The 26,066-nt window shown below is 34.4% G+C and overlaps 2 protein-coding genes across 2 annotated transcripts; one reads left to right on the forward strand and one right to left on the reverse strand.

The window, feature by feature from the left end:
- Positions 1-207: 207 nt before the first annotated feature.
- Positions 208-9,116, reverse strand: LOC146541820 (carbonyl reductase [NADPH] 3-like). The gene is made up of 2 exons (XM_085190145.1): positions 8,268-9,116; positions 208-413 (listed from the first exon to the last, which is right to left on the reverse strand). The coding sequence occupies exon 1, from the start codon at positions 9,104-9,106 to the stop codon at positions 8,282-8,284; it is 825 nt and encodes a 274-aa protein (XP_085046271.1). The 5' UTR covers positions 9,107-9,116; the 3' UTR covers positions 208-413; positions 8,268-8,281.
- A 2,238-nt stretch (positions 9,117-11,354) lies between these two features.
- LOC146541821 (carbonyl reductase [NADPH] 3-like) lies at positions 11,355-12,492 on the forward strand. The gene has a single exon (XM_085188933.1). It carries the CDS (start codon positions 11,400-11,402, stop codon positions 12,222-12,224), a length of 825 nt encoding a protein of 274 aa, XP_085045059.1. The 5' UTR covers positions 11,355-11,399; the 3' UTR covers positions 12,225-12,492.
- The last annotated feature ends 13,574 nt before the right edge of the window (positions 12,493-26,066 follow it).

Here is a 26,066-nt window from a genome sequence, read left to right on the forward strand (position 1 = left end):
AGGATCCAGCGGGTAGTGGGGAACGGAAGTGTTTTAATGAAAACAGAGTGTCATAACACCAGGTTCCCATGTCCCTTCTGCCTACCAAGCTATTTGTGGGGTAGTGTGAGCGAAAAACGGGATATTGAGTGGCTCAATACTAGATCCCCTCCGCCTACCACGCTTTACAGAAAACAAATCTTAGACCTTACTAAAATAAAAACAAAAGAATATTTTGAAAAAATATGTTTTATTTAAGTGATCTCAATATTGCCCGCAAAGAATGTGATTGTTCCAAGTTCCAGGTCACGGCCGTCGTTCATTGCGCTAGAAATTTAAAGCGTTTATCGTCAATTAGAGAAGAAAGATGTTAAAATAGCTCTGAAGGTGCGAACAATTCAGTTTTCTTAGTTAACGATGGAGCTGACCCGCGGCTGGAATGGCAGAAAGTGATTGGATTACATTTTTGTTGTAATACTAATTTAGCCGTGAGCGGGGATGTGGGTTCCAACATGGTGGAATTAATTATTTTTGTGGTCCTCGCTTTGGAAATAAGACAACGCACAGTGTTGAGTTAGGCCACTTAATACTAAACATCTCGAAAATTAGGCGAAAAATAGGGTATGGAATGTCATAAGATAAAAAAATATAGTTTCACTATATGTATTTTATTATTAAGGAGAAAAAGAATATTATACGTGAAGACATTTTTATTTTATATATTAGCAGAGAGAACACAAAAAAACACTCCGTTCACCACTTACCGCCTAATTTTAATTTTATTATTTTTAAAGTTGCGAGAATAAACAACATTTGCTACAGAAAATGCAAATTTATCTTAACTTTACAATGCAAAATTTTATCTACACAGTTGCAGTGGTTACTGTCGGCGTCTGCGGATAATCGTCACTTGTAATTTTAGGTATTTGTTCAGAAAAACAACATAGATTGTTGAGTAGCGGAACTTAACGCCGCGCTTTACTTCGTTACCAGAGGAAATAAAATAATTTTATTTCCTCGAGTGAGAAACAAACTTACAACCTGTCGCCTTATTTGTGGCACTCTCTCTCTACAAACACAGCGCAAAATTGCAAAAAAAACAAAAGGACAATACTACAATCCATCGTTGCAGTGCATTTTCTTTTTAACGATAATTATGCCAATTGTAATGGCATAAAGCTCCGCTGCGAGCTTAAACTGTCTATTGAGTTTGGTTGGCACGCAGCCAGGCTCCGGTAACCTCGTACGTATTAAGACATTTTTAGAAGCTGAAAAGCTACTGTAAGCTTTGAAAAATCCTGTTTCTATGACAAAAATAACAATTTGTTATAATATTGTAGTTAGTTTTATTTATTGTACGTATTGACAAGTTACGAGTTGAATTCCAACTCGAGGAAATGAAATATTTATTAGTTTCATTTCTACGCTCTGGCAACGAGGCACAGCGTGGCGTTGAGTTTCGACACGGACCACGTAATACTTGTGTGTTTAGTTGCCGCAATCTCCGCTCTCCATCTATTTCTGTAGACATTGTAACCGACGAGGGATAAAAAATCATAGAAATTAAAATATTTCAATATATTTTTCTTGTGGAGGTTTCTTGTTCCATAACTTTTCCCTGAAAAATTCAACGCTATTCACCTACACCAGGGCCTTCGTGGTCAAAAGTACTTTAATCTAACTATTACATTTCGAGAGCAGCGACATTATTCCAAGGATAGAAGCTTAAGTGCAACTTCTCAAATGATTTCGCTCGCGTCTATAGCATTCAAGACATTAAGTCCAAATCCAACTGCTGCGAGACGTCGAAATTAAGCTCTTGAAGAAAACACTGTTCTTGCAAAGTTCTGCTTATTGTGTATCTATTCTGAGTGTTACATGTTTTAGAAGAACAACTACAGGTGTTATTTATAGTATTGCAAACGTATTACTATATAGCGGTGGTTGCCCACCAATTTTTTCTATGAAATACTTATAAATTTTCACTTTTGGATTTTTACCTTTGTTTATATTGATAGTTCTCTCTTCGCGCCAAAATTGATAATGATGCTCGTTTCTTTTGCTTGCGTTGACTTAAAAGCTTGACTTTTTCTATGGTTCTAGTAACCGTAGACCGTAGGACCGTACGAATACTTGGTATCAATTTCAGCTGGATAGTTCCACACGCTATCTTAAGATAAATGATCTCGACTGACCATAAAGTAATCATACCTATAAGGGTTCTGTCTTTTCCTCTGCTTTTTAAAAATTATATAATTTTTAACTTTACGTTGCATTAAAATGTTCTTTTGTATGTCTTAGAATTTTATAGTTCCGCTGAAAAGATTGACAAAGTACAACTTCAAAGGATTAACTGTGGAAAGGACTGCAATGCAACTCTCACAAGCTCGTGCAATAAGAAACACTGTAATAGAAATTGAAGACGAAATAAAATTACTTTGGCTTCTACGACTGCAGTTGCAGAATGTTGAACTGGATGGGGCATTAAAGTGTTCATAAATTAAAGAACAAGATAATTATTAACTTGTTAATTATAATTTCTTTCAATGAAAAAAATATATAAATACAAAAGGTTGTGCTTAAATATTAAATAAAAAATGTTGATTGGCGGATATCAACGCCATGCTTTGTCTCGTTACCACAGCCAGGAAATGATAATATTAAATATTTAATTCGCCGAGTGGGAATCGAACCCACAACCTATCTCGTGACAGTCGATCGCTTGTACTCCTATGCCTCGTTAACTTAATATATTAAACATTTAGCATAAAATTAGTTGAAACAAACAAAAACATAGAACAATATGAAAATATTAACTAAAACAAGAATTGTTTGCCCTTTTCCAATCTTTTCCATCCGACATGCCGCGTATTAAATGTAAAACATTGGAGAAACATCGAAATGTGGCAGACATTCCTATCGCGGTTACCTAGCCGGGACCTGGGACTGTATAACGCGTGGAAATATATTCAGCATTGAAAAATCTATTTTGGATTTCAGCGTCTTGCACCGACTCGCCTTTTAAAGCAATGTGATAAGAATTGTACGTATAACGTAGGTGATAGCGGCTCTTTTATTCGTTGTATTGAATATGTGGATTCAGTTTTCGTATCGTGTATGGATTTTTGTATGTTGTTTGTTTTTTTTTAGTATATACTGATGTTATAGGGTTGAAGTGTCGTGTCGAGTCGTCCATTGTGTTGGATTGTCGAAGACTGTAGCTATATTACATACACCTAATGAATATTTAAGATATAAAAATACAAAGTTCTCATATGTATGAAATTTACCGCCACTCACAAAGCTATTTTATTAATGAAAGCGCACGCGTTGTACGAAACCTTTGTAGGCCAGTCCGCCCGCAGCAGATTGTATTTTGTTCATTTCATCTCATTTATCTTGGTTTTTTTACTAAAACACCAATATCAGGTTAGGAATTTTGTATTCTAGAAACAGGAATCACTTAAATCTATGTTGGAATTTTTAACACGATATCTAAGCTAAGACACTCCGTTCCCCATTTTCCGGTACACTGCGTATTTAATGGCAGTTGTAGGTTTTGTCAAATTAAATATGTGTACCATCGAATTTAAATATTTATTTATTTATAAGGCCCACCCACAATTGATACAATTATTAAATGAATCTAATTCATTCCATCAGTCCAAATAAAAAAGATAGTTTAACAACTAGATTCATAATATTGAAAGGATAGAAATTGAATAGTGTTACGAGTAATAACCTCGCCCAGGTGAACTAATATTAGTATTTCATGTTGAATTTCTTCCAGTAGTTCTTTTATTCTTTCTAGAAAAAATATTTTAAAGAAGATTTTATAGAAACTGTCTTTACTAATGAAATAGGTGATAAATTTTTTTGTGTTGATTTTATTAAAGCGTTAAATCGTAACATTCCTTTTAAATAACTTAATGAATTATTTAATTGTTAAATAATTGGTCGTCGTAGCGTAAGACTGTAATCGCGACACACCGTGAGCTCCGCCATTGTTTCGATAGGTGCAGTGTGAAGCTTATAATATAAATGAATAGTTAAAAAACTAAAAATAAACTTTTTTCAACAAAACACATTAATAAGTCGAATGTAATGACCACAACGTCTCTATGTTTACTAGTAGGCAGTCTAAGGGATACCTTACAATAAATAGAAGAGGATATGAGTAGCTTCACCTGGCGCAAGTGCCCCAGAAACCAGCATAAAGTCAGTTCGTACAAATCCTGGATTTGAACAATTCAATACAATATTCCTTGATTCAAGTTCTCTTTCTGTGAACTATTGTCGAAGCACTTAAAGTCTCTTTGGAAACTTTATAAGCGGTAACGTAATCTGTTTCAGAAATATATTCAAGGAACCAATAAACAATTTTTTTTAGAAAAATTGTTCGTATTAACAATTACTATTTTTTGGCTGCTTAGTTAGTTAGTGCTGGTGTATTATTCCTAATATTGCACACAATTAAAAGACGTATACACTTTACTACGTATATATATATATACTTTAATACGTATATACTTGGACTTATTAAGAAAAAATAATAATTTAACATAAATTTAACCACGAGTACTTAGCTCCAAGTTGGCATACGATTAGTTCCGTCGACGTATACTTTGCCTTGAACCACTTAACCTAACAAGTCGTACCATATGGTGTAATACAAACACAGACGAGTTTATATTTGAGTAATCAAAAATATTGATTAAATATGATAGCGGCTTTTAATCTACTTCCGTATCTTAGTATCGTTGATTTTGTAGTTGAGTTACACATTTTATATTATTATTGAGGCCAGTCGTGGCGCAGGTGAATGTAAACGCGACTGGTTGTAGGTTCCATTTCTTCGCTCTGATATCGAGGTTGAGTTCCGCCACTCAATGCCATCAGAATTCGGCGAAAGTAGGGGACGAGGTGTCTTAACACTAGGTTCCCTGTGCCAACCTTGCTGTGTGCAGGATACAGCGTGAGTTAAGACACTCCGTTCCCAATAATACAGTATGTCAAAACCAATCAAAGTCAATACACATACAATACAATCGAAAAACATTACTCTCTTTCTGACATAATCGGGTAAAAAATATGACATCAAGCAATGTGCTCGTACCTACCAGCTACCTGTTATCGTTCCTTCACCGCGTCCAAATTTTAAACGATAGTTTGGTTATATTGAATTATTGATATCGTTAAAGTTGTGCTACTTGTAGCTTTGATTTTATTTACAGACGATAATATTTTTGTAAAGCAACTGCAACTGTGACGTAAGTAAGCATTCATTATAGAAACAAATGATATGCAGCGCTGTACGTTTTTGAGCAAAGAGCATTTTTATTAGATAATGAACTGATGCGTACAATATGCGTCGCCATAGCAACGCAAAACAGGTGCCAATGTGTGCATTGCATATTTTATTAATTTAATGTATTTTTTGTACATTGTTTTAAAAAATATTGCACTCTGCAATCCCAGTCTCTATAATACAAGAGAGGGAGGGAGGAACACTTTGGGAGTATGGAGTTTGGTACAGTTCCTCTGTCCACACAATTTTTGTAAGTAGAGATAAAGTTTTTATTTCACGTATTAATGTTTAGATTCATATTTTGTTACTAATGGGTCAGATTGGTAGTCGTAGGTTTAAAGTCCATTTTTAAATAGATAATTTCGAATTGATTAATTTTAAATGACGCTATCATGGCGCACTGGCGCAGTGCAGCAACGTCGGTCTGGGGAGTGTAGGGAATCACTGAAAGAGGATTTCCTGAAAATCCTACAGAAAAGAGAAAATGTGCGGTATTCTATTTTACATCTTAAAGTCCATGCAGGCCAAGCTGCGGGCGGTGACTATATTTATTATAATATTTCAAACAAGCTTAAAACCCACATGTTCATATTTATATAGAAACAAGGATAAAATTAATAATATAGCTTTTCAGTTGAAATTTACCAAAACATTGAAAGCAGTTTACACAAATTACAACCTACGCCATAATGTTATAGGGTTTATATGAAAGGGATCGATCGGGGTAATATTTGTTGAAGGGCGTCAACCTGATATCTCGACCACTTAACATATGAAATATTCAACGTTTGCTAGTGACAGACGTACATACACTATAATACACGTATTTACGTACCTACATTTTATAAATAGGTAATTCGAAACATGCATAAGTATATGCCTGGCATCGTTTATTAGTTCTAACACAAGCCGTTTTAATAATGTAAGGGTAAATATGATATTTATGACAATTACCAATATAGTGACAATAACAAAAATTAAAATTAAAACATGTACTCGTCGAGTACGAGTACATATTGTTATTATACCATATGTTCTTTTGAGTATATTATAAGCAACGGACTTTTTTAAAAGCTTTTATTTTCCTTTAACTTGTTTGTGTTATTTTAAATTACATCTTGACATTTTGGAGTTTTCATAAGCTGTTTTTTTAAGCATTTAATTTTTAAAAACTAAAGATCATAATATAGTCATTTTTAATAAAAATGTAGAATATAACACATTGTTGGAAACACGACGTTTCGAACACTATCATGGGTTCCGTGATCACAGACTGTAGCTACAGGAGACCACGGGATAATCCGGGCCAATAAATATAAGCGAATATTGTTAAATATTTTTATTTAAAACAAATCTCTAATAAGTTTAGCATACCCCAGGCGGCGGTTCACTACGGCGAAGATCAAAGTTTAATCTACATAGCAACATGTCACTTTATAAATTTTATATAATTATATACTTTTTATTTAAATATGACCTACAGTGTCAAAAAGATAACCTTTAAATGGATATGGCTTTTGTAGCAATTTATCTAAAAGATTTTGATTTGAAATTCATAAGTAACGTTTATTGTAAATTAAAAATTTGCTAGAGTTAAAAGGACAAAGCGTAGCGTTCATTTCTGCTACTCCACACGCACAGTAAGCGGAAGGTGGAGATCGGAGTGTCTTGACACTCCCCTTGTTCCCGCTGCCTACTTACTACTTCTAATCTTCGCTGTTAATTTAGCAATATCTGCAAGTTATACACTTTAATATATATTTACGAAAAGAACCTACGATTACAAAAAATATAAAACAAACAACAATTTAACAGTAATCATAAACTGTGAACACATAAAACATTTAATACAGCAAAATACTAAAATGGTTAATATTCATACAACTAGAATAAATCCACTTCTGTTCTAAAACAATATTGACATGGTATGGACATGCGCGGCTTTTAATAAACATTTTGGTGCAAAAGTGCACCGCGAGTGCGAGTGCTCTGTGCTCGTAAACTATACGTTACTTTATGGATCACGATAAATTCTTCAATCAGTTCAGTACTCACTGTTCAAGTATGAATTACTATCTTTTGCGTGCGGTTTTGCTCGCGTGGACAAATGGAATTACGTATGACACATGACACATTCATATTCAAAATGCCCACTTTGATCACTACAAAAACGAATCTCAATATATTGATTCAAATTGAAAAAATATTTTACCGGCTATAGCCGCTAGCAGGAATCAGTGGTTCCTGAGATTATCACGTTAAACTAAACAAACATTTTAGTTCTATCTATAACATTAGTTTTAAATTAGTCCGATCATGTCAGTGTTTGTATTCGTAAATTGAAGGTTACGTAAGTTTCGTCAGATGTCTCAGGGTTGAGGCTGTTTTAGAACAGAACTACATAAACATTAAGAATAAATAAAGACGATTTTTTTTACCTTTACATTATTTGTTCATACTGGTATGAACAAATACCTACTAGCTAGCTAAGAACAAATACCAGTATGAACAAATAATGTAAATGTGAACGGAATCGGTTGAGCTCTTAATAATGATGTATGAAAATAATATAAAATTTTATCCAAATTGTTTAAGTTACTAAATTACATATATATATATTTTATAATTGACAATCAAACAAATATTGAGAAATACCTAACCACATACGATTATAAAATTAAGCACTAGTTAATCCAAACAAATAGATTATTTTTTTTACCGATAAGTAATGTAACGATGTTAATTTTGTTTTTTTTTTCGTTACGTGACGATATTTCTTGTGTTTTTAAATATTATATTAAAATCGAATCTGAATCGAAAAAATCTGAAAAACTTCTACAAAAAAGTTTAGCTGATCAATAATAAATACTTTTCAACTTCGGCATATTAATTTTTAATAATATATAATTTACATTTATTAAATAATCATACACAACTATGATATTCTAATTATAACTTAAAATATTTTGAGAAACATTACCTTTTACTATTAGTCTATTTAGTATACCAATCGTGAACTGTAAGGTCGTGCCAAACGTATGCTCCTTTCAATGTCTGCGGGACGTCTAGTACTAAATATGCCACTTTAAGAGCTGCTTCATCTGGAGTAAAATCTCCATCACCTTCAGTCATATCTGTCTTTACGTACCCTGGATGTATAAAATTCACAGAAATATTTTTATTATAAAACTTTTTCTGTTGCACTAAAGATAAAGCACTTAAGGCCACTTTGGATACTCTGTACGCTGCGAGAGTACCGCCATCAGCGATGTCTGTAGTAGCAAATGTCTCAAATCGAGACGATTCTAAAAACCAATCCACGAATTCATTTATATCATTTATATTTAAGTCACTTTTAGAGAGTCTTTTGATCCAATATCGGTTGCGGATGTTGAGAAGGTGTCCACAATCACTAGATATGTTCAGGACGCGGCCGTTGTCCCGCAACAGAGGCAGGATGTAGTAGTGAATGCTGAGAGGGCCCTTGTAGTTGACGTCGATGACACCCTTGTCTTCAGTGTAACTGTGCCTTACGACGCAGCCCAGTATGGCGGCGTTGTTAATGAGAATATCGAGACCTCCGTGCTGTCTCTTGAGGTGGTCCCTGAACCTGATAATGCTTTCCCTATCGGTCACGTCAAGCTGATGGTACTTCGGATGCAATCCTAGCTTCTTTAGATGTTCTACAGCATCTTTCCCTCTCTTTTGATTTCGAGATGTCAAATAAACAACACCGTGGTATCTCTTACACAAAGCTTTCACGATGGCCAAACCTAACCCTCTATTCGCACCAGTAACGACGGCCACATTCTGCGACATGTCCGCCTTCCTTAACGTAATAATATAAACTGAATTAACTTCTGTCAATTATTGATGTTCGGTTTTTATCAGAAGTGGTGATAAAATAAACATAAAATATTGTAAATATTGTAAACATAATAGTAAGTTATATTGTTAGATTTCATTCTATAAGTAAAAAAATATAGTTTGCTTAATAAAGGTAAGGGGTCCATTTTTGACAGACATACGAATATATCAAGTAATTAAAAAGTGCAATAAAGAGAGTAAGTAAGTAAGAACCAAATATTCGTATAAACGTAAATATATATATAATAAGTAATTTATATTATATTGTAATCATCATTATAATTTTAAGCTTGTATATAGTACCAACTAACCCTAGAATTCTAAGCAAAATAAATCTAATTAACTATGCACGTGATAATTGCGGGCTTAAGTACACGCGGTGTACAAAAATAGCTACATAAGTAGCTATATTTCCCGTTAGACGGACTACGGTAAATTCATATCAAGTACGGCGAGACAAACATGTAGAGATAAGAAATAGTGACAGTTTATATGAATTTAGTTTTAGCAGGTTACGCAATAATAACGTATTGCCAAATATATAAGTTAATCAGTTAAATACCGAATCTCAGCGGCCTTGGTCTAACAAGGCGGGTATCAACATATTGTATTATATATATTTTGCTCTACTGATAAATAGTATTTGGGACACTGCATAATACTCAATAGATTTTAATGACATTTCTTTACACTAAGATAAGATAATATGTTGCTTTTATCAAGAACTTACATCAGTGGTGGCGCAGGGGCACAAACGCGTGACTGTAAACGAGACAGGTTGTATTTTTGCGTTTGTAGTAGATACCTATTTGAAGAAAATGTTATTTTTACGAGGGACAGTTGTAACAAAAGAGAATCTAGTGTTCAGACTAGAATTTGGTTTGTTACGTCTCTAAACATCACAAGACATAAAATGTTGGATGACGGAACCCAACGTCGCACTTTGTATTATGTATACAATACCTGATGGAACATAGAACTTAGAACTAGCACGTATTCAATGACACCTCCCAATGAATCGAGATGTTAATGATGATTACGAAATATATTGGGGTCGTCACGCCGCAGTGTAATGTATAAAAATAGAAGTTTCTAATTTCCATAAACAGCTTTCTAATTCTAGCTTTCTATTCCTCAGGATAAATATATTTCGAAAAAACAAACTAATACAAACGGTATTAAGTTTCGTCATCCGACACGCTGCTATATTGAATTAGTTGGTATTCCCATACATAGAAAATTTTAATTTTATAATTCCAGTAGATTCGTCTACATATTGTCTGACAGTATCTATAACGGAACAATTCTCACGTTATAGAAAATGGTACAGCACTAAGAGAGACTCAATAATTATTTTATGGAAAAATACAAGACAAACGTGCGGTGATGGTAGTGATCACCGCCGCCCACTACCCCGTGCAACACCGGAGGAGCTACAGGTGCCGGCCGGCCTTTAAGCTGACGAGATAGACTGCGCTTTTGGTAGGTATCCATGTCATATCGACCTGGAAACACTTCTGCAGGTATTCCACAGTTCCGCGTAGAAGGAAGTTTCTACGAAACCGCTCAGTAGTGGAGTGCCACGTATCCAGATGGTGTGGATGGTACTTCAGACTGTGACGTACTGTGCGGTTACAAAATACGGCGGCAGGTAACAGGTCAAACAGTTCTCCAGAATGCTCCCCAGAGGAGAGCGTCTACGCGAAGTCAAATAATATAATTATGTATTATAGTACATGAATGTATGTTAATGAGCTCACAGATAACGCATACATACAAGCATAACGATTATGCAACTACTTACATAATAGAGACACAATTTCGCCACCTAATAATTATTTTTAGATTATTTTTCCAATACATAGTGAGCATTGTGTGAGTATTATGATTAAACGTTAAGAGCTATAACGAATTATATAATCAAATTAGACTGTGATGGGTGTGCGTAGAGGGTAACTCTCACTCGAGGAAAGGAAATATTTATTTAAATTTTCTTTTTTCACATATCTGCTAGATATATTACTAACAACAGATATATCATTATATAATTTATAAATTAAGAAAGATTACATTTTATTACGTATATAATTGACGTATCTGATATAATTGACTCATAACATTATAAGTCAGCTACACGTTTTCCATATTCTATATTTATTTTATCATTATTCTGATAACGACCAAGGAGCAATAATTATTGACAAAAGTTTAATTAGTTTCTATTCTTACATCAACAAAGACGGACATGTCGCAGAATGTGGCCGTCGTCACTGGGGCGAACAGAGGGCTAGGGCTTGCTATTGTAAAAGCTTTGTGTAAGAGATACCAAGGTGTAGTATATTTGACGTCACAGAATGAGAAGAGAGGGAGGAATGCTGTGGAAGATCTTAACAAGCTAGGGCTTCGTCCAGAGTACCACCAGCTTGATGTAACCGACAGGGAAAGCATCATCAGGTTCAGGGACCACCTCAAGGGACAGCACGGAGGTCTCGATATTCTCATTAACAACGCCGCCATACTGGGCTGCGTCGTAAGGCACAGTTACACTGAAGACAAGGGTGTCATCGACGTCAACTACAAGGGCCCTCTCAGCATTCACTACTACATCCTGCCTCTGTTGCGGGACAACGGCCGCGTGCTGAATATATCTAGTGACTGTGGACACCTTCTCAACATCCGCAACCGATATTGGATCAAAAGACTCTCTAAAAGTGACCTAAATATAAATGATATAAATGAATTTGTGGACTGGTTTCTGGAATCGTCTCGATTTGACACATTTACTACTACAGACATCGCTGACGGTGGTACAATAGCAGCGTATAGAGTATCTAAAGTGGCCTTAAGTGCTTTAACTATAGTGCAACAAAAGAAATTTGAACACAAAAACGTCAGTGTGAATTCCTTGAACCCTGGACACGTTAAAACAGATATGACAGAAGGTGAAGGTGAATTTACACCTGATGAAGCAGCTCTTAAAGTTGTGTATTTAGCACTAGATGCTCCTGCGACGTTGAAAGGGTCCTATATTTGGCACGATCTGAAAGTAAATGATTGGTATACTAAATAACCTCTGTAGTAAATAAAGCAAAAAAAAAAAGCAAGGAGAATATCAACTTGTTAACATTAAGTCTCTTCAAGTTTCAGTTCTTATCAATTGTTATCAACAAAGCCTACTTTATGTCACGATCGTCATCAAGTCCCTCTCGAGGGACGAAGTTGTTTAGTTATAGTGCCACTATTTTTGGGATTGTTTTATAAAAACGTTAATTTCAATTTACACTTAGAATTTTTTTATTTAAAATGTAATATTTATCTAGTTGGTCAATTTGCTCAAATCCTCAATGTATCATAATAGATACTTAACAACAATTTGGTATTATCACAATGTATCGTAAATATATACTCATACATTGCTATTAAATTTAAACAGGCGGTATCAAAAACATGCCATGCCCCGTAACGCAAGGTACAAATTTATTTTTCGACATTTTGTCATCAAATAATTTATTTTAAAAATTTGCCAGTTAGATTGTGAATATATACATGGTATTTCATTAAGTTGGTGATATTAAATGATTTAAAACATTTAAAATATATTAATATGTTTTTTTTTAATTATTTCAAGTAAAACTCTTTAACTAGATAAAATATTAGTTTTTAGGCATCGTATTTCAAAAGAAAAAAAAATCAAAACTCTTGTAGGAGTATGTCGTTGTTCATCTGTCCGTCTGTCAATACAATTTATCTTAAGATCACGTAAAGGTATCAAGCTAAAATTAATAGCCAATATCCAAAACTACGGTCCCTTGGAACATATAAAAATAAATAAGCTTAACTCAACGCAATTATGAGCATTTATGCAGCTTGATATCTCAACATTACAAAACTAAACTAGTTTTTTGTATCACTATAAGAGATATTCTCTTAAATTTGCTCTTATTAATAATATATATCACATCATCCCAGTAAATATACATATAATAATACAGAGGCCAGTACGTACTACTTACTCCACCACTTCTACTAACTCGACACTGCGCTTTTTCTTGTTACCAGAGTAAGGAAATGAGAACTATTAATTTCTAGAGAAAATCGAACCCACAACCGTTGCCAAATGTTGTCGTCAGATGATCTCCCGCTTTGCCCCTAAGGCCTCAACCATATTCATTTGTTCCTTAAATTTGACCAGATAACCGAAATAAAAATGTATGCGCTTTGAAATATACATATCTTCACATTCGAAATGAAAATCAAATTAAATTGATATACGAAGCCTGATATTCCGGACTATTTTTTTAAATATTAAAAGGTATGCTATATACGCAACATAAATAAGAAGTTGCACTTTTACCTCTCTTTGAATAGTCTCATAGAGTAAATTTACATAAATATACATAAGTCAATTATCCTTTGTCGTCCACTTGCCTGCAACGGTCTGTTGTCCAGTAAGAAATGCGCGCAAACTATTATTACTGCGACCGCCGAGGCACAGTGTTTCACTGTAAACGGGATGGTTGTGTGTTCGATTTCCTCGCGGGGAATTTCGCGGGTTTAATTGTCTTGTTCTAAAACTCAACACAACAGAATGATCAGAAAATTGGACGATGTGTGAAGGATGCAGTGTCTTAATATTAGATTGTGTTTCATTTCGTTTTGTTCGGAAAATTAAAGAAGGCTCAAAGCATACACAGTATTTAACAATTCTTTGCAACAACAACCTTTTTTGCTTCAAGCTATATCCCGCCTAAAGGAGGGCAGACAGATGGAGCCTAGTGAAAAGACACTCCGTGCCTCCTCGTCCTGTCCCATATTCGAGATATTGCAAGTTCAGTGGCGCAACTTTGTCTACCAGAGCGAAGAAATCAAATAAACATATTTATCCCCAATATATACTTATATTATACTAGCGGACGCGCGCAGCTTCGCATGCGTATTTAAACATGTGTTCAATGAAATATTTTTAAGAGTCTAAATTTCAAATTTTATAAAAATCGGTGGCGATTTAAGAATTTTCCCATACAAACTTTCAACCCCTTATTTACACCCTTAGGGGGTGAATTCTAGAAGACCATGAAACATATGTTTAATTATATACGTTTAAGAGTCTGAATTTCAAATTTTATAAAAATTGGTGCCGATTTAAAAAAAACCTATACAAACTTTCAACCCCTTATTTGCATCCTTAGGGGGAGAATTCTAGAAAACGATGAAATACGTGTTCAATTAAATTCTTTTAAAAATCTAAATTTTAAATTTTATAAGAATCGGTGCCGATTCAATTTTTTTTCCATACAAACTTTCAACCCCTATATCACCCCTTTAGGGTTAAAATTTTTCAAAATCCCTTCTTAGTGGATGTCCAGATTAGGAATGTAAGTAAGTAAGTAATTCAAAGCTTGTCGTAGATCAGCTCGCCATCATGCTCCATGAGATTCTGTAAGCTGAACACATTTCCTTATAAATTCGATCTGTCTTTCGCTCCGTTCAACATATTCACACCCTCTAAAGGCGCACTCGTACGCGATGCGGACGTCTCTTATTTATTCATAAAGCTCAAGCACAGTTTCACGTGAGTTGAGATTATTTTGTTCTCACCTTTCGTGCCTAGTGAAGTGGGTAGAAAATATTTAGGGGAAATTAAGTAATTCATATTTTCAACTCTTCGTATATTTATACATATCGGCATGTCCATTCAAATTGGTCTAAATCTCAAATCTAAAGCAATACATAAAATAATAAATATTCCTAAGAATAAATATGGACAAAGAAGAACGTATGGTAGAATTATCAAAGAAGAACAAATTAGCTTCTTAATACAACAAATATATATTTTACAAATAATTTTCAGAGGCAAACGTCGCGCAATTTAAATCTGACTGTAATCGTGTTAGTTGTAAGTTGGTAGTAGTAGTAGCCAAAAAAATATCTAACCTGTACTGGATACAGCGTAAAGAAAAAAAAAAGCAAGATCGTGTGCCACTTATCAAACCTTGCTCGAATATCTCGAATTTTAGGGGGAGCAGAGAACAGTGTCTTGACACTTACAGGTTATCTGTGTTTATCCTGTTTTACGGGGTGTAGCTAAAAAAGAAAATAAAATACATAAAAAAATAATTTTCGTTCACGTTCTAGTAAAAGCAAGTATAACATTACATAAGATCTACTCAAACGTACAGGTTTTACGACGCGTAGTCCGATTTTCAGGAACGCACTAAACGAGCTACCCTGAGAAAGGATGGAGAATAAAAATAGCTGAAAGGTCAACGCCCAGACCCTTTAGGAATGCCTAAGCTATAAAAAAGAATATATTTTACGCGTTGGTAAGATAAGAAAATCAACCTTCGTGCCGTTTTTCTTTAGAAGTTCTTATTTCAATTAATTATAATACATTTTAGAGAGATTACAACCTCCCCACTCTACGCATACGAGACATTAAGTAGCGGCGGTATGCAACTGTATTGAACCCATAGCAAACAAATTATGATTATTATAATATAAGGGTTAAGTTATTTAGATATTTATTTCGTACTGTATATACCAGGACAAAAGAATACATATTCTACCCCAAATATCTTAACTAATATCGAATCTACAACTTTGATAAACGTGTAACGACAGTCACTAAGTAGTAGAAGTCTGGTGATTAAAGTTTATCGCATTTCAGTAAATTGGGCAAACCTGGCATATTGGTTAGGTAATGAGTCCACGGCGTGAAGTTGCTAAGTAAATGACGAAATGGAGTATTTTGGCACTGATGTGTAATTATCTTTCCCTCGAGCGCGATTAGAGGGTACCTGAAAGCTCAATAGTTTATAGGGGGAAGCTTTAGGTTATATAATATAACGTTAATCGTTTCGATGTAACTCACTGTTCCTGCGGTCAGAGCTACCTACCGCACTTACAAATGTATCACGTGTCATATACAACGGTTAGTTATTCGATCTGACCACCGCTTAAAGCCGAAGCCGCAACTAAATATATTAAACTTCAAAATGCTTAGTAATTGTTTAAGAGTATGTGAGAATATTTCGTTGACTTTTTTAATTTGTTTTCTTTTAGCGCTGCTGGTAACGACCCCCGCGGGACGCATTCATGCGACCCGAAACTCAACATCTTGGTAATACTGAAACTTTAAACATATGTATTCGTATGTGTATTAGTAAGGTTATTTACCTAAAAAGTAAAATTTTTACAGGTTCACTCCGCTTTTGCAAGCATATTGGTACACTTTTCTCTACTTTTCTGTCCAATTGTTATACCTAATGTCTTGATTTCTTATACCAGAACGGGGACTGCGCAGATTTTAATATAATAATTCTTCCGACGACTAATTGAACCTATAACCTTCGCTGACCTTTGTCTGTAAGTAGTGTACGTACGAGTACATCAATAGTACAATATATCTAATATAATTCGTTTAGATTTAAATTGCTTAAATTCATCAATTTAAATTGTTGACGTTTCAATTTCACCTTAAAACATTTCCGTAGTAATTTTCGTAGTAGATGGAGCAATTAAGTGATGAATCATTCTTTTACCTATTTACCACCCGTATTAGAGACCTGTTAGACTCGGGAAACGAAGTGTCTAACTTTGGTGAGTAAAATATTATGTAGAAAATGAAATTATTCTCTAAGCATAGATGACAGAATTTAATAAAAATTTGCTTTCTGGCAGTATGCCAGTGGCAGCTAAGCTGAGGTGCTTGGTTACTGAGAAAATGTTATCTTACTGATTTATGCTTCCTTGGCATTTCTTATATTATTTTATACGTGGAGGATAGTACTTGTAATAGAAAAAATTGAGATGCCTCAATTATGTATAAAAATTGAGATTTAGATTTTCTGTCTTCACCTAATAAAGATGGAAAGAAATATTCTATATAGCCAAAACAAAAACGGTATGTATACACTGGTGAAGCTAAAAATATTACGTGCGAAACAATAAATGTTCTTATTGATATTTTTATTTTTTCTTCTCAAGTTTTAGAATTTGAGCTTTCCGAGCAAGTCAGTATTTATATTGTTTAAAAGCCAAAAAGCCAATATGTAAGTTTGTTCATAATTTTTTGTGGAGAACAGAAACGGGAAAATTTACTTTGTTCCTATAGATGTAAGCTTTTTGTGTAAATATATTTAGAGGGGGCTAATCTATTCTTTAAATTTATTGTTTCTCTGGGCTTTGTTTATATTGTTGATAATTTATAATTGGGAAGTAATTTACAACTTTTGTTCTTCAAATATTCTCTTTTATTATCTATCAAAAAAACAATTAGCTAATCATTTATTTTAATATATTTTAGAATAACTTCACAAAGAACTGCGTTGAGCTCCGCCACTTTACACGCAATGTCTCGAAAATTAGGCGGAAAGTACGTGCAGTGCCCTAGGTTCCCTCTGCCTACCCTGTTATAAACGACATACATCGATCGAGCGATCATATATAAAAGACATAAATGTCAATAATCTTTTCCATAAAATATAATATTGTCCTTGTCCTTTTTTCAGAAAGACCAATTTGAGAAACACACTAACATATATTGCAAATTGAGAAGGATCAGCTTAGAGCAAATTTATTTTGCAAAAGAGCAATCTTTCCAAAACACACAACTACTCGTAAAGCACTTACATGGGGTTGCATTAATGCCCCTATGAACGATGATGAATTATTCATACTGGCAGTTGTATGGGATACGTTGTCTTTGAGAGTGAACCTACTTAGCCTATAGTTAAGTTTTTAAACAAAACATACACTAATTATTTTTATTTCCTAGTAAAGTGTCTGAGCTCTGGGTCCTTTCCCATGAGGGACACAACAGGAAGCTGTTTAAACTAAAGAGGAAAATTTATGACAATTTTTGATTCTGAAAAACTCTTTAAAAACATTCTTGATTAGTAAAATTTATACGCTATGATAACTTGAAAACTTTTATTTTATTACATTTCTAACTACTTTTTATTTCTGCTGAGTCTTCATGGCGCAGGGATATAACGTGTGACTGCAAACGTACCGGTTCGATTCCCACTCGGAGAATTTAATTATTGGTTTGATGCACTACTACCGAAACAACGCACGGTAGTTACTCCATTTAACATGCCGTGTCTCGAAAATTGAGCGATGCGTGGGAATAGAGTGTGTTGACACTAAATCCGCGATTCTATACGTACAAAGCTATAATGAGTATTAAGTATAGACATATAAGCGAAAACAATTTAAATTTAAAACGATGTCTCTCCGAAGTTATAATTTAATTAAGCTATTAATAAGTGAAGTAGCTATCCTGCCTCAGGTTTTGAAGTGGCAAATTATTCAGTAGAGGGCGGAGGGTTGTTTTAATGTCTTTGCGCGATAAATTATTCATATAGGCATATTATATGGACGGCGGTGTGATAGGTGAACTTAGGTTGAGGATTAATCAATGCAACTGTCACGCTGATGTAGATCAGATGAGGATATAAACCACTATTATACATATACGGAATTTTAATGTTATTTTATTGGTCATCGTGGTGCAGTGGAACAACATCTGGCTATAAACATGACGTTTGAGGATGCTATTTCTACTTTGAATGTTTTTTTTTTTCATTTCTCTGGATATAAAAACTAAGAGACTAACTCGCCACTCGACACGCAATGTCTTGAAAATTTGGCGGAAAGTCAGCTATTAATTGGTGATCGAAGCACGGTCTTCATACGCGAGAAGACCTTGTGTTAAGACACTGTTTTCTCTGTTTTCAATTCCGGACAGGGAATTATTAGTATTAGTTATTAGTATTTAGTTGCTCTCATTGGAAATAAAATAGTCATGATACAATCAAACCGATTTGATTTGTTCCCTTACCCTGATGAGTGGGATCTAAGCCACAACCCTCGCGTTCACTGTCAGATTTAGCCTAGATTTAGATCTAGATAATCTATTTGGAACGTACAGATGAATGATTTTCAAAATACTCGTAACTTCGCCAATAGAATAAACACAAAAATGATTTTAAGTCCACTATACTTAAACGATAGATTATTACACACATCCGCATAATGATAAAGCTACCTGCCTGTACGCTGTGTGGCGTCGGAAAGTTTTAATTTGAATGTAAGCAGCAAAAGTTGTGCTTAATTCAATACCCGTGAATAATTCATTTCAGTGACGTTAGGCTGGTGCTTGTTGTCCACTGGAAGTAGACATTTAGGGTATATAGCTTAAAATATATAGCTAACCTGTAACCTATATGTTCTCCTAATATCACGTTAATCTTTTTTATATAACCCACAGCTTTCACTTATTCCATGTCAGGGACATGGAAATACGGGACTCGGTCGACGCCGAAGGTAAAAGTTAGTTGAATTATTAAATTATATATTTTCTAGGACCACTAAATTATATATTTTCTACTAAATTATAACTAAATTATAACTAAATTATAACTAAATTATAACTAAATTATAACTAAATTATAACTAAATTATAACTAAATTATAACTAAATTATAACTAAATTATAACTAAATTATAACTAAATTATAACTAAATTATAACTAAATTATAACTAAATTTTAAATAAATTTTAACTAAATTACATATTTTCTAGGACTTCTTTGGATTTATATCTAATATAAACTACTAGCGGACCCGGACGCAGCTACGCCTGCTTGTGAAATATAAGAATATAATTTCTATAGAAATATAATTTCAATCTAGATGAAATGCTAAAAGTGACTATTATATTTATTTTCATAAGGATGAATATCAAAATGACGCGGTAACGAACGCGGTCGCGTAGCGACGACGGTTGTTATTAACATGGCAGAATAAATTGCATGTTAAATTAGAAAGTATTTTAATTTATTAGTACATATGTGTAATGTAATATTATATAGCCTATAGCACTTCTGAAGAATGCAGCTTTCATACAAAACAAAAACAAAGTCAATCGATCCAGTAGATCCAGAGATCTTAGCGTTCAAACAAACAAATAAACAAACAAACAAACTCTTCCGCTTTATTATATTAGTATAGATTATATAGGCTGTAAGCTAACAAAATATACCTACCAAATCATAATATTAAGTATTCTATTAAATTTCGATTTTTTATCAATATTAAACTTACCTTGTAATTTAAACTTAACGTAGTAACTTTTCAAGCAAAAATCGTAAATGTTCATTGGAAAAGTCCGAAATATGTATATTAACGCAACACATTTAGTGGTTATCCACGCGGCGCGCAGAGCGGCGAGGGAGACACTGCAGGGCGGAAAGTAAAATTAATTAAACTTGAGTCGACAATTCAATTAACACCTACGCAGTCGGTACTACCTACAGATACAGTATACTCGTATAGTACAAGATATGTTCCAGTTGGTTATTGTAACGGAATTTTGCGCAGTTTGCCTGAATTTCTATGATAGTAGTGGATTCAATTCCCAGTTGAAAGATTTTCTCTACTAAAAACGTAACATCGTGGAGCAACATCACAACGTGTGACTAGAAGACTATGAAATTTTCATTTCCTCACTCATAGCTCAATGGAATAGACTGTCTTTACATTAGGTTCCCTCTGAATAACTTGCTATTTGTAGGATTTAGCGTGAAGTTTGTGCTTAGTAAAATGTAGTGTTGTACCCCAGCACATGTATTTCATAACATAACATAACATAAAAACTCTTTATTTCACACCATATTTAACAAAAACTAAAAAAAATCGTACAAAAAATAAATGTGAAAATAAAGAGATCACTTTTAGTGATAAGGGCGGCTTTATCACTAAAAGTGATCTCTTCCAGGCAACCTAATCTTAGAGGAATCAATTTAAAAGACAAAGCATGGCGCGATCAAACATATATATATTTATACACCTGAATAAATACTATCTCATAAACTACATAGAATACACAAACATAATAAAAATAAATAAATAAATAAGTAAATAAATAAATAGAAAAAGTGCATAGATACATGACAATTACGTCGAAATATATAAAAATACTACATACTAAGATAGTAATTTTTAACTTTATATTTAAATATATTTAAGGATTTAGACTGCCTTATAGCTCGCGGTAAGGTATTCCATAGCTTCGCAGCTTGGACAGTGAATGACTCACTGTAGCAACGGGTACGACACAAAGGTATTTCCAGGACATTATCACTTTGGGATCGGAGAGTTAGGGCAAGACGGGATTCAGAGCCGAGAAAGGTAAAGCGTAAGTTGGAGTTTCAGGATGGAAGAGGATAGAGTAGAGAAGAGTTAGAGTATGAACATTCCTACGTTCTTTGATAGGAAAGCTATCCGAGCCTCGATCGATGCTCACTGATATGATCAAATTTCCTCAGTGCAAAGATAAATCTTATGACAAGATTTTATAGGCGCTCTAATTTTTTGAGTAATTGCTGCGATAAATCCAGGTAGCAAGTGTCTGCATAGTCTAGGATGGGTAGTAAGAGTGAGTGTGTTAGGGTTATTTTAGTTTTTATCGGTAATAGATGTTTCCATCTTTTTAACCTACCCATAGCGCAGTACAGCTTGCGGCTTAGCTCAGATACTTGAAGTGTCCACGAAAGAGTGCTGTCCACCTTGATACCTAGATTTTTTACGGTGTTGCAATACTCCAATTTACAGGTGTCGAAGATTATAGGTGGAAGCGAAGGGAGATCGATTTTGGTAAGTTGCTTAGAACTGCCAAGAATACACACTTGAGACTTTTTAGGATTTACAGACCATATGATTTGCTCCAGGTATTACTGGTTTACAGATTGGAATTAACTTGATTATTGCCTTAGCGCTGTGTTTTACCTTGGTGGTCATGTAAATCTGCAAGTCATCAGCGTATAGGTGAAACGGTAAGGATAAAAGCTTAGTAACGGAATTGATGAAGATGGAAAAAAGTAGAGGAGAAAGTACTCCACCCTGAGGAACACCAGCATAAATATTGCACACAGACGACTGCTTATCATTTAGCCTAATGTATTGCTCCCGTCCATGTAGATAGGCGTGAAACGACGGCGTCCATTCAATAGCTTCTGAGGAAATATTAATAGATTTTAGGATAGCTAAGAGAATCTCAAAATCGACAGTATTAAAAGCGTTTGAAAAGTCCAGAAGAGTAAGAATAGTGATTTCTTGATTATCGATTCCATATCTAATATCGTCGTTGACCTTATTTAATGCTGTGACAGTGCTGTGTCCAGGGCGGAATCCAGACTGGAAGGGAGATAGGATGTGATTTTTGATCAGGAAGGACAAGAGCTGTTGGTGGACTATACGTTCTAGTACTTTGGAAAGGAACGGGAGGATAGAGGTCGGACGATAGTCTGTAAATGAGGAGGGATTAGATACTTTAGATATGGGAATAACTATCGCCTGACACCAAGAATCAGGGAAAGTATTTGAGGAAAGGGAATGGTTGAAAATGTGACATAGGACAGAAAGTACAAAATTAATACTTAAAGTAATCATCCTTCGGCTGACTTGATCGCTACCAGTAGCATCAGATTTAATGGCGAGTATATGTTTCTTCACATCGTCAGGACAAACAGAAGTGAAATAGAAAGGAGATGTACAGGAAGTAAGAGGAATAGATTTAATGGTTTTTATTGTATATTTATAATACTTATAATTGTCTTTTTCCTAAAATATGATTTTCTAGGTTCACGTTGAATCCCCCATATAGCAAGATAGGCAGAGGGAACCATTGCTATAATGTTAAAATATGTTGATAATTATGAGATAATTAAAAAATAATGATCGCATCGCGTAAATGTGTCATCTGTGGGTTCGATTCCTACTCGAGAGACAGAAGTATTTCATACTTTACTTTAGTTTAACGTTTATAACATTAGTAAGAGAAACAATACAAAAACAATGTATAATGCGTTTGACAGTTAAACGACAGTACTTCAGTTGAACTACAGTCCAAGAGTAATGGAGAAAGTTCTTAATAAAAAGCTTCTATAAAAAGTTAATTGAGTACTTGCAAAGTAGAACATTATTTTCTATTTGTTTAATCCACTACCATTGCATGGCGCATTGTGCATCTAAAGCTCGATTCACATTCATTATTATTTCGTATTTCATAATAGTCTGTATATTTATTGCAATTTATATTACAGAAGAACAACTTTTGAGTCTCTTGTTGGCTCTTATTGGCAATACTAACTTCTGAGCCGCTTTTAGCTTCCCGTACTACTGACACTACGTACATTTCTATGTAACTTGACCATTTAAAAGTAAATAATGTGATAATATTCAGATTTACATTTCTTTAAGGCATCTAAGTATGTAAAAGTACTTATTAATATTTAACAATTTTAGATTACGTCATTTAAAGTTTGGCAACATTAGACAACAAAATGAGGAAAGAAATACAAAGGTTTTGAAGGTAGAAATACAAAGGTTGTTACTCTGCTAGGGATAAATAAAAAAAAACCTTAATTATAAACCAAAAAACACCACAGTGTGTATCCATCTTTTTCCTACCGCTTAATTATTCCAGTAAGAAAAATGTTAAAAGAAGAAAAAGCATTAAAAGTTAGTAAACAGGTACCGTGGTGATTCGATTTGCAAAGATTTCCCTCCCAGTTGTATTTGTTAAGGCTCTTCTAAACGATGACTTATAAAATACTTATCGTTTAGTTAAATAAAGTCTTAAGAAGTGTTTGATTTATTGAGTGTAATTTATAACGAGCGTAGACGGATTTTTATTTATAAAATACTTTTTTTATCTAAATATTGCAGAAGTATTGTAGAGTCCGTGGTTTCGGTGTTTACAGCCAGATGTTTCTTTTTAGTATTTTCTTTGATGTGTATCTACTAAAGATCGCAAGGTACTGCTAGTCACGAAAGAAGATGAATCAAATTAGCTTTACGCTGTATCCCGCATACAACAGGATAGGCAGAGGGAACCTAGCGTAAAGACACTCCGATCGCTATTTAACCCTGAATTCTGGGCATTGCGTGTTGAATGGCGAAACTCAACGCCGCTCTTTGTCTTGACACGAGAGTGAAGAAAATATCTCATTAAATATTTAATTTTCCTCGAGTGAGAATTAAATCCTCAATCTATCGCATTTACAATCGCTTACTCCTGCGCCACAACTGGCCCCTCCCGTCAGTTAATATGTAATTAAAAATATATTATTAAAAGTAGAAAAGAAGAATAAAGAGAGCAATTTCTATTCATAAGAGCGGTTATTAAAGCAATAAGCCGTGTACAATGAACGGCAGGATCTAATGAGAGCGTAAAGTTGTAGCTGGCGCACGGCCAGGGCATCGGCTGCTTCATCCTCATGATTTACGCTCGCCTGCTACCATGATAGATTTATGTACAATATATAGGGTAGGTTTTTTTGGGAAGTAATTTTTGTACTGATTTCATTTTTATGGCGGTGCAGTGGGAAAACGCCAATCAACACACAATGTCATGAGAGTTGGGCAGCTCATGAGGCACGGAGCGTCTTAACACTAAGTTCGTTTAGATTTCTCTGCTATATGCGGGATACGAGATAAGCTTTTTATATATTTCCGTTATGTATTCATAAAGATACTGCAGGAAGGTCATGAGGACCCCCCGGGGGGCATGTAGAAGACGTTGATGACAGTGGACGAGACGAAAGGGGTATGTAGAGACCGTAGCGTTTGGCGCTCCGTTCTCTCTGACTATCCCGCTAGGGATAAAGCGTGAAGCTATGTATGTATGTATGTTAATTATTGCAGATAAAAATCCTCGTCACTTAGTTCCTCTCTTTTTGGCTGTTTTATAAACAATGCTTATAATGTGTCGGAACTTAACAACGCGCGCTTATTCTGTTGTTTGCTATGTCTAGTTTCTTTACCACAGTGGAGAAATGAAAATAATTTTATTTTTGTAACTCCGAGTGGGATCGTACCCAGAACTACCTCGCTTACAGTCAGGGACTGTACCACTGAGCTACAACAACTTTAATCATATAACTTTCACAAAAATATAAAAACCTTTTTGCAGCAAGAAATTCACTTTTATTCTATAAAATATACGTGGGTAGTTGTAGTGGTACACGAAGTAAATCCGAGCCAGTATTCAGTGCGGGCTTAAATAAAGAATAACGTTAGATCTTAGACGTGTAGCTTTTACTGCGATTGCTGAACTGCTTCTACTTGTTTGTACTATACTATAGTATAAATGGAATAGTTAAATTTTTGGGATATCTAATATTATATTATTTTGAGGCCTTCGTGGTGCAGTGCACAAGTTTATGACTGTAAATGCGATGGTTATAGATTCGATTCCTATTCGAGGGAATGAATTATGTTATAATTTCATTTCATCACTCTAGCTTGGTAGCCACTCGACACGCGATGCCACAAAAATTGGGCGGAAAATGAGGAACGGAGTGTCTTCTAAGCAAGTTAATAAAACCAGGGAAGCAGACCATTAAGGGAAGTTCGAACGCACAACCACTTCTTACAATCGAAACCCAACTCTGCCACGATAGCCTCAATACTTACCTTCTTATCTCTTGTCGCAAAGTAATTCTGTTCTAGAAGTTTCCCAGCTTAAACGAACTATTGTTTAATTTTACAACTTAAATAGACTATGCATGGCTAATCTGGTCCGCACTCCTGCATGCAAATTGCTCATCATCCAGCTTTGGGGAAAACTATTAGACAGTATGTTCTATACTTATATTTGTATACTAATGCAATAAATTTCTCTTGGGATGTTTTTCGTTATTTTGTACTTTTCGTAGTTAGAATTTTGGTATGTAGTCTACCTATATATATCATTAAGGAGTATAGAGAAGCACAAGGAAGGTTTTCTTGAAATTCCAATGATAAAGGAAGCGGCTACAACATAAGTAACTTGATTTACAGTCTAATAACACATCCTTAGGAATTAAATAGAAATAAATTGAGAGATTCATTTGAATATACGTAC

Source organism: Heliconius melpomene, chromosome 1, assembly GCF_056956725.1.
Source record: "Heliconius melpomene rosina isolate 202511_hmr_F chromosome 1, ASM5695672v1, whole genome shotgun sequence".
In the NCBI taxonomy this organism is placed as follows: domain Eukaryota; kingdom Metazoa; phylum Arthropoda; class Insecta; order Lepidoptera; family Nymphalidae; genus Heliconius; species Heliconius melpomene.